This window comes from Vipera berus, assembly GCF_964194415.1.
Source record: "Vipera berus genome assembly, chromosome: 1".
Taxonomy (NCBI): domain Eukaryota; kingdom Metazoa; phylum Chordata; class Lepidosauria; order Squamata; family Viperidae; genus Vipera; species Vipera berus.
In genome coordinates, this window is record NC_138202.1 from 53,229,164 (window position 1) to 53,239,264 (window position 10,101).

The 10,101-nt window shown below is 39.0% G+C and overlaps 1 protein-coding gene across 1 annotated transcript; it reads left to right on the forward strand.

Annotated features, from left to right (window-relative positions):
• The first annotated feature begins 395 nt into the window (after window positions 1–395).
• ISCA2 (iron-sulfur cluster assembly 2) lies at window positions 396–8,845 on the forward strand. Its single transcript, XM_081325727.1, has 4 exons — window positions 396–522; window positions 5,879–6,044; window positions 7,662–7,777; window positions 8,378–8,845. The coding sequence occupies exons 1-4, from the start codon at window positions 458–460 to the stop codon at window positions 8,550–8,552; spliced, it is 522 nt and encodes a 173-aa protein (XP_081181853.1). The 5' UTR covers window positions 396–457; the 3' UTR covers window positions 8,553–8,845.
• The last annotated feature ends 1,256 nt before the right edge of the window (window positions 8,846–10,101 follow it).

Here is a 10,101-nt window from a genome sequence, read left to right on the forward strand (position 1 = left end):
ATATGTATTTATTTGTGATGCTGCAATAGTTAGCAATTTGCAGACTGCCATTAATCCTAAAAGAAGAAAATGATTAACAAAACTCTTGACAGAAATGTTTAATAGAGAAACGTTCTGAATAGATTTAAATTGCTTTTTTTAGCCATCCCACGAACTTTTAGGGAAAACAAAGCAACAACAAAGACCATCTTCACTGAATTAGTGGCTAAAGCTGGACAGAAAGAAACAGACTGGTGTTAACGTCTTACCAACAGCCGAAAAAAAATCATTTCCGCCCTACAGTCCTTGCCTTCACTTCTGACCACGTGACCTCACCTCCATTTCCGCCGCCCCCCCCCCCCCCGGCCTGAGGTTTTCAATCCTAGAGAGGCCGCCTCTTCAGTCCTGCGGACCAATTGGCGTTTGCCGTGACGAAGCTTTACGATACGTTTCCACGAATAACGACGTGAAAGAAGTGATGAAGATGGCGGCACTGGCTGCGCTCGGTAGTTTTAGGGTGTTGAGCTCTTGCAGGCGGAGCAGGTGGGATTTTTATTTGTGTGAGGAGTTGATGTGTTAACTACAGTACTCCCTCCAGCCTTGATATGATGGAGGTGGAGGAAGAGGTGTTAACTTCTTTTTTTCAATATTTCACATCGTGTAGGCAGCCTTTCCAGTTCGTGAGTCATAATAACTCGTTCTTAAGCAGTCAAAAGGCAGCCCTAGGAAGGATTTGGGCATTTTTGTCCCTGCTTTTGAACCCCATTGGTCTGGCTTTTCACTTCAAAAGTGTACCTTGGGGGCGAGGGGGATCTCAGGCAAGAAATTGTTTCTTAATAGAAGCAATTGATCTAAAATCCTTAAAGCTTGACCTTAGTTACATCTTCCTGAAGATCCAAGCTTTTATAGTGCAATGTGTATATTCTGCTATGTGCAAAATTGATTAAGCGAAGTGTTTTACAGCGTTCTGAGTCTTTAAATTACTGCTCTGTATTAATTAAAATGTGGCGAAATGTAGTTGCAGCGAGACCTGAAAGATTCTAAGATAGCAGTTCTCCTGTAACTATAGACAAAAATATTAACTCAATTATAGTTAATTCCTTATTTTACATACTGCCAATTCAATGCTTTGAAAAATTACGCCGTTGTTAGGTTAACTTAGCCAAATGCAAAATTGTTAGCCTCTTCTGTTTTGCAGATATTTTTTATAACAATAGTGTCATTCAAAGAATTGTACTTTCAGTACAATATTTCATTTTTTTCTGGCTATATAAAATTTTGTTTCAGATCTATTTCTATGCTTGTTGGTTTTTAAAATGAAGTGAAATGAATTGTAGTGCTTTTAATTTCAATATTCTAGACAAAATACATTACAAATTTTAAATCTATGGCTGGAAGGACTGACTCACAGGAAGACTATACAGATAGTCCTTGACTTATAACAGTTCATGTAGTGACCATTCAAAGTTACAACAGCACTGAAAAAGTGACTTATGACCGTTTTTCACAGTTACAACCATTATCATGTGATCAAAATTCAGAGGCTCGGCAACTGTCTCATTTATAACTGTTGCAGTGTCCCAAGGTCATGAGATCACCTTTTGCAACCACCTTACAAGCAAAGTCAATGGGGAAGCCCAATTTGCTTAATAACCATGTTACTATCTTAACAACTGCAAAGATTCATTAACAATTGACAAGAAAGATTGTAAAGTGGGGCAAAATTCACTTAAATGTTTCGCTTAGGAACAGAAATTTGGGGCTCTATTGTCTTAAGTCGAGGACTATCTGTACACTGAACTGTAATATTACTTCCTCACGAAGACTGTTTTGAAACATCAAATAGAACAGGGAAGAACAAAAGAGGTTTAAGAAAAATAGAAACACAGCAGATGAAAACCAAGCATTCTTTTGTACTATTAACCTTATAGGTTTCACTGTCTGAAGATGGTATTGAGGGTAAGAGTAGCAAAATCAAGTCATATGGATAATTACAGCAACAAATATAGATAGTCCTTGACTTATAACTATAATTGAGTCCAAAATTTATGTTGAGACATTTGTTAAGTGAGTTTTGCCCCATTTTATGACTTTTCTTACCATAGTTAAGTGAATCACTGCAGTTATTAATAAACTGGTTAAGTGAATCTGGCTTCCCCATTGACTTTGCTCATCAGAAGATCACAAACGGTGATCACATGATCCTGGAACACAGCCATTGTCATAAATATAAATCAGTTGCCAAGGTTTTGAATTTTGATTACATGATCACGGGGATGCTGCAAAGGTTGTAACTATGAAAAATGGTCATAAGTCACATTTTTCAGTACCATTGTACTGAACAGTCACTAAACAAACAGTTGTAAGTCAAGGACTACCTGTAGAAGAAATAACTGAAGATTGCTGTTTGGTTTTTGATGTATCTGAGGTTGTCCAGTGAGAGAGAACAGATAAAAAAGCCACTGCTTATTTCAGTCAATAGTATACAATTCTCCCTCTAATGTTCATAGGCATCTACTTTATTTCAGAAAAGTATTAAAGTTGTGATGAAATTATTGTAGGCAACAGGTTGTCCTCCTATAACAGATGTTGTTAGAATAATTTTTATAGCTGTTGAAAAAAGCTATAATGACTTCCTCCAAGTTTACTTAAAAAGCAAATAAATTCACCAATAAAAAGCCTTCTTTGTGGAAGAAGAACACAGAAGGAAATGCATAAAATAAATTCACCCCGGAATACACATAGCCCTGTGATGTGTTATTCCCAAACCTAGTGATGTTTGAACATCATAAAACAACACAGCAGTTTAGATTTTATATTATTATTGATCATCGCACAGTCAGCCAGATGTTCAGACTGGATTTGGCATTTTTGTCTACCTATCGAGTCCTTACCAAGGACCTGGGATAGGCAGATGTGGATGTTTGATGGTATTACAGATATCGTCGCAGGATGGAAGCAGTTCCTAGTAAGGCCGCCTTTTGCAATTGACTAATGGCGAATTTGTCAATGCCAATGGTGTTCAAGTGGTGCTCCAGTTGTTTTGGGATTGGACCCAAGGCGCCTATTACAGTGGGACAAAAAAGTATTTAGTCAGCCACCAATTGTGCAAGTTCTCCCACTTAAAAAGATGAGAGAGGCCTGTAATTTTCATCATAGGTATACCTCAACTATGAGAGACAAAATGGGGGGAAAGAATCCAGGCAATCACGTTTTAAGATTTCTAACGAATTTATTTGCAAATTATGGTGGAAAATAAATATTTGGTGAATAACAAAAGTTCATCTCAATACTTTGTTATATACCCTTTGTTGGCAATGACAGAGGTCAAACGTTTTCTGTAAGTCTTCACAAGGCTTGCACACACTTTATGGTATTTTGGCCCATTCCTCCATGCAGATCTCCTCTAGAGCAGTGATGTTTTGGGGCTGTCGCTGGGCAACACGGACTTTCAACTCCCTCCAAAGGTTTTCTATGGGGTTGAGATCTGGAGACTGGCTAGGCCACTCCAGGACCTGATGGTAGCCTTTGTTACTTTGGTCCCAGCTCTCTGCAGGTCATTCACTAGGTCCCCCCGTGTGGTTCTGGGATTTTTGCTCACCGTTCTTGTGATCATTTTGACCCCACGGGGTGAGATCTTGCGTGGAGCCCCAGAACGAGGGAGATTATCAGTGGTCTTGTATGTCTTCCATTTTCTAATAATTGCTCCCACAGTTGATTTCTTCACACCAAGCTGCTTGCCTATTACAAATTCAGTCTTCCCAGCATGGTGCAGGTCTACAATTTTGTTTCTGGTGTCCTTCGACAGCTCTTTGGTCTTGGCCATAGTGGAGTTTGGAGTGTGACTGTTTGAGGTTGTGGACTGGTGTCTTTTATACTGATAACAAGTTCAACCAGGTGCCATTCATACAGGTAACGAGTGGAGGACAGAGGAGCCTCTTAAAGAAGAAGTTACAGGTCTGTGAGAGCCAGAAATCTTGCTTGTTTATAGGTGACCAAATACTTATTTTACCGAGGAATGTATGAATTAATTCATTAGAAATCCTACAATGTGATTTCCTGGATTCTTTCCCCCCATTTTGTCTCTCATAGTTGGGGTATACCTATGATGAAAATTACAGGCCTCTCTCATCTTTTTAAGTGGGAGAACTTGCACAATTGGTGGCTGACTAAATACTTTTTTGTCCCACTGTACTATTGTTGTTGTTGTTGTTATTAAAGTTGGAAGGGATCTTGGAGGTCAACTAGTCCAACCCCCTGTTCAGGCAGGAAACCCTATACCATTTCAGACAAATGGCTGTCCAGTCTCTTCTTAAAACATCCAGTATTGGAGCATTCACAGCTTCTGGAGGCAGCTTGTTCCATTGATTAATTGTTCTAACTGTCAGAAAATTTCTCCTTAGTTCTAGGTTGCTTCTTTCTTTTCTTTCTTTTTTATTAAAGAGTTTTACAAAAACAAAGTTTTACAATATATCCCCAAATCCCCCCCACCCCAAACCCGCCCACTTCCCCCCCCACTTCCCAGAGCTAAATACACGATTATAGTTATAATAATCATATTCTAAATAAAAACTATGCATAATATACAATTAACCAAATTCATAATGTGCTTTAACTCCCCTTTAACATAACTACAAACAAAGTACCAATAACAATATCCCACTAAAATCTACTCATAAGCTAAATGGAACTTTTTAGTCCCATATCTGTTCTGAATATAATCTATCCATCTCCTCCAAACTGAAATATATCTTTCCTGTGAATGATCTTTCAAATAAGCAGAAATCTTAGACATTTCTGCAAGATTCGAAACTTTAAACACCCATTCTTCTATAGTGGGCAAACTATCCTTCTTCCAATATTGTCCCACCAGTACCCGTGCTGCTGTTCAACATCAAATTGGTTTCTTTAACATCACAATCTACAACAATACCCAATAAAAACAATTGCGGAGAAAACTTTATCTTTCTCTTAAAAATCTTTTGAATGTTCCACCAAATTTTGATCCAAAAAGCTTTTATATTTCTACAAGTCCACCACATGTGAAAATAGGTAGCTAGGTTGCTTCTTTCTTTGATTAGTTTCCATCTGTTGCTTCTTGTCCTTTACAGTTACAGCAGTTATTTTCTTTTACCTAAAGTGAAAGGATCCTTACCTCAATTCCTTTTCCCTTTCCTATTAAATAGATGACAAGCAAACAAGAAATTCATGTCATTTGTTTTCCTTCCTACCTTCTTTCCTCACACAGAAAGACATACAAACCCCCACAATTTAACAGCATTTGTTATGTTATCCAAGAAAAGAATTTATTTTGCATCAGAACAGTGGAAATGACACTTGCATCCAATGTCAGTATTCAAGTATATAGCAAGGTTACAGAAATATTAGAAATGTAAAACAAAAAATTGGGGCTCGAACTGTATTTTGTATTCTACTGCACTGAAAAGAGTTGGAGATCACTGGTTTTCTTTTTCTTTCCTTTTCTTTTTTTCCTTGCACCCTTTTTCCCTTTTTCTTCTGATCTATATTTTCATTTGTATTTTATATTACAATAAATGCTCATTAAAAACTCTGTGGAGAGGATGTATAAAAGGCTGAGGTTTGCACCACAATAAATGTTTCATCTTTTTTATCATCAGAGTTTTTATCAGATGTCTATGCATCAAAATAGTGTCACTGATGCTTTTTAAGGGTCTACAACTTTAGCACTCAGACCATAGTTCTACCAGTTCCAGTCTCTGCTTGCTAGCTGACCCTGAGGTTTCAAGTTTCTTATTTATATTTGTTTTATCTCCTTTCTTGGTGACTTTTGTGCTGTCATCAGTTTTTGTATTATCAGTCGGTAATTTTTATTTTTTTTGTCTAACAAGGACATTCCATTCTTATATTTTCCATGTAGCTGTTCTCTTGCTATCTGGCAGTTAATGAGAAGTCCATTCTGTACCATGCAAAACAGACCTTGTATGTCAAGGATAAGAACACAGTGGATAGCGTCCTCTGCCTCTGGAGAGACCCAAATTTATTCTAGTGATGGACAGATCTATCTCAGTGAGAGCTGCGTAAAGGTATGATTCCCTGGAGGTCTCCAGACCTAGGTAGCCATTGGATGTCTCCAGGAGTACAGTACAGACTGCTGATTGCTGTGCCCATGCGATACACCATCTTATGAATCTGTCATAGAGAAATATAGGGGTAAAAGGGTACAAATTAGAGGTATGCAATATTTACGTTCGAATACAGCAAGGATCATTTAGATTTTTGCAGGGGCATTGGTCCTTAGCATTTTAATAGGGCAGGAGTCTTCAAACTTGGCCATTTTATGACTTGTGGACTTACAACTCCCAGAATTCCTCAGCCAGCATGGCTGGCTGAGGAATTCTGGGAGCTGAAGTCCACAAGTCACAAAAGGGCCACGTTTGAAGACCCCTGTAATAGGGTAATATTCTGAGACAGCAGAAACTCAGGAAAGTAATGTATTTAGGTTAACAGGAATACTTATTTTCCTGAGCTACATGGCTTCCATGCCCCCTCCACCCAACCAGAGACACCAGTCTATAAGGAGTAGCCAACAGATACACTCCTAAGTCACATCTAGAGTGTTCTTACCCACTTTGGATGCTGAATGGAATGCCTGTGCAGCATAGCCACAATATAAACTATGTATATAACTATATGAAATTGTGTGTGTAATGGGTAACTGTGCAATTTGTAGTTACTTAATTACAATCTCTAAAGATACTAGTTTCAAAAGGTTTGTTTTAGCAGAGGCTAAGACAAAGAAAGTTAAATATAATACAAGTAGTCCTTTACTTATGACCACAGTTGAGCCCCAAATTTATTTTGCTAAGCAAGATAGTTAAGTGAGTTTTGCCCCATTTTATGACCTTTCTTAACAGTTGTTAAGTGAATCACTGCAATTGTTAAGTGAGCAGCATGGTTGTTAAGAGAATCTGGCTTCTCCATTGACTGTGCCTGTTAGAAGGTTGCAAAAAGTGGTCACATGGCCCTGGGACACTGTAACCATCACAAATATGAGTCAGTTGCAGGCATCTGAATTTTAATCACATGAGCATGGGGATGTTGCAACGATCAAATGTCATAAGTCACTTTTTTAGTGTCATTGTAACTTTGAAGGGTTACTTAACGAATGATTGTAAGTCAAGGACTACTTGTATTGCATGCTTAAGAATAAAGAGGAACTTTGTTAAGATTTTGTGAAGTCAAAGAATGCCTTCAGGAAGTATGACCTTCTAGGTGTAACCTACATGTTTATTGCACAGTGTAAATATAAGCCATACACTTGTCTTAATGTGCTCTCTCAAACAAATCTCTTGACATATCTGAATAAACTACAATAAACCTCATTCATTTTGTCCTAATTGTTTTAACTACCACAAACGTTTGATTCAACTGATAAAACAGAGGAATAAGTTAAGTTTGATTTTAGTTAGAGGCAGCAAAGGATTAGACAGGTTGATTCTACTATGTGTTTCTACAGTGAGACTTTCACTTACTTGATAAAGCACATAGAACGTGTGGCAAAAAAATGATGGCATAATTTTGCTGTGCATTCTATACCTGGATTCTGTTTTTGTGCTCACCATTCCTTTGAAGCCATTAATAGTTTAATTCAAATGAATAATAAACATTGTTAACAAACGTTTGCCTTCCTTTATTGACAGAGGCTGTTGGAGATTGCAGAAGGGTCTGACTTTCTCAGGCTGCAGGTAGAAGGAGGTGGTTGTTCAGGTTTCCAATACAAATTTTCCTTGGATACAGTTGTCAATTCTGATGACAGGTGAGTGCATAGATTACACTGTGTGTGACAGATGAGAGGATTATAGAACTGTGGACAAAGAAGGATGGTGGTTGAATAACAATTCCTTTGTTCCCAAATTCATATTTTACTGTTCTCTGCTGTTGAACACATACATATCATTTCTAGGGTTTAGAGCAACCTATATTTAATTAGGGTGTGTGTGTGAGTATTGAACCTGGATCCACCAGAGCCAAGTCCCTACACAATTGTGGAACACCATTGGGTGACTTTGGGCCACTTGTTCTTTCTCAGCCTATTCTACTTCATAGGGTGAGACTGGTGGATGAAATTGGATGGAGGAGACTCAAGTTATTTTGAGCTCTCTTTCCAGAGCTCTGTTCAGGTAGCCTTTATAGTATTATGAAATATTCATTTCTAAATGTGTATCTCTAGATGACTCAAAACAATTAAAAATAATGCAAAAACAAATCATAAACAAAATTTAGATAATTGGACAAGATTCCTAAAAGATTCCCAGCCTCCTCTGAATGTTTGTTTACACATGAACTGGAGTTTAAAGCTACATGTATTTTGGATTTGTGCAAATACCATGACATATTGTCTGTGCTCTTTTTCCAGAGTTTTTGAGAAAGACGGTGCCAGAGTGGTTGTGGACTTGGACAGCTTAAGCTTTGTGAAAGGAGCAATGGTGGACTTCAACCAGGAGCTAATTCGCAGCTCGTTCCAAGTAGTGAACAATCCACAGGCAGAACAAGGTTGTTCTTGTGGGTCATCTTTCTCGGTTAAACTCTGATCGAACTACTCCATGTGGACTGAATGAAGAAAAATTCCTTGTGCTGTTTTTTTCCTGTTCTCCAGTTCAGCTGAATAACTGGTTTAGACTGTTGTACTGCATGATGAAAGAAACTGTCTTAGACAAGACTCAGTCAAGAACTGATTTATCCAAGACTGAATATGAAATGAATTAATCTCATATTTAGTGTCTGTGAGTCTCCAAGTCTTTGCTTTAGAGGACAGATCTAAGCAATCAGTTTCTGCTGTAATGTCATGAACTATTTATTAAAATCTCTTCTGATTTTTATTTTATTTTAAAATCTTCTAGTTGCTTACAGTGCTATATAGTGAGATTTGTGTGAATGTGGTTTGCATAGTCAAGGATGGTTTCTGTATGAGGTTGAACTGAGGTTCAGCATACAATAATAAATAGGCATGCCAGCATGGAAATATCACCAGGGTTTTAATTTTTAATTTAATTTAATTTAATTAGATTTATATACCACCCTTTTTGATGAAAGGACAGGAGAGGTTGTCTGCATAATATAGTTTACTCAAATTCTTGATTGCAGTAAATATTCTCTGCAAGCATCCCACCCCACCACCCACTAGTAAGCTAGCTAGCTCTTGTATTTATTACCTTATTAAGAGAATTGGGCAACAGCATATAGGTCTTTTTATCCTAGACCTCTGAAAGATGGGGGAATTGTGTTAGCTGTTCTCATTCTGAGACATCCCTTCTGTTGAGCCTTCTTGTAACACAGGGAGACTCCTTTCTGCTACTGCTATGTGTTTTTTAAATGTTTCCACTCCAAAACCAGTTTGATGTAGAGTGTAAGGCACCAATCTAGAAACCAGAAGACCATGAGTTCTAGTCCTACCTTAGGCAAGAAGCTTGCTGGCTGACCTCGAGCCGGTTGTGCCCTCTCAAGCAGGCAATAGCAATAGCAGTTAGATCTATAGACTGCTTCACAGTGCTTTACAGCCCTCTAAGCAGGGGGCTTAGAGGGCTGTTGGCAGGGGGGCAGAGGTCGACCTTGAGGTCTCTCGTTTGTGGAGTTCCTCAGGGGTCGGTCCTCTCGCCTCTCCTGTTCAACATCTACATGAAACCGCTGGGTGAGATCATTCGTGGTTTTGGAGTTGGGTATCATCAGTACGCCGATGATACCCAGCTTTTCATTTCGACCCCAAACCACCCCAGTGATGCCCTCGACGTGATGTCCCGTTGCCTGGAGGCGGTTCGGGTCTGGATGGGGAGGAACAGACTTCAACTCAACCCCGACAAGACTGAGTGGCTGTGCATACCGGCATCCCAGGATATTCAGAACATTCCATCTCTTTCCATGGGGGGTGAACTATTACCCCCCGTAGATAGGGCCCGCAACTTGGCAGTCCTTCTAGATTCACGGCTCACTTTGGAAGACCATATAGTAGCTGTGACTAGGGGGGCCTTCGCCCAGGTTCGCCTGGTGCGCCAGTTGTGGCCCTATCTAGACCGGGATGCTTTATGTACGGTCACTCGCACTCGTGACCTCTCGTCTGGACTACTGCAACGCTCTCTACATGGG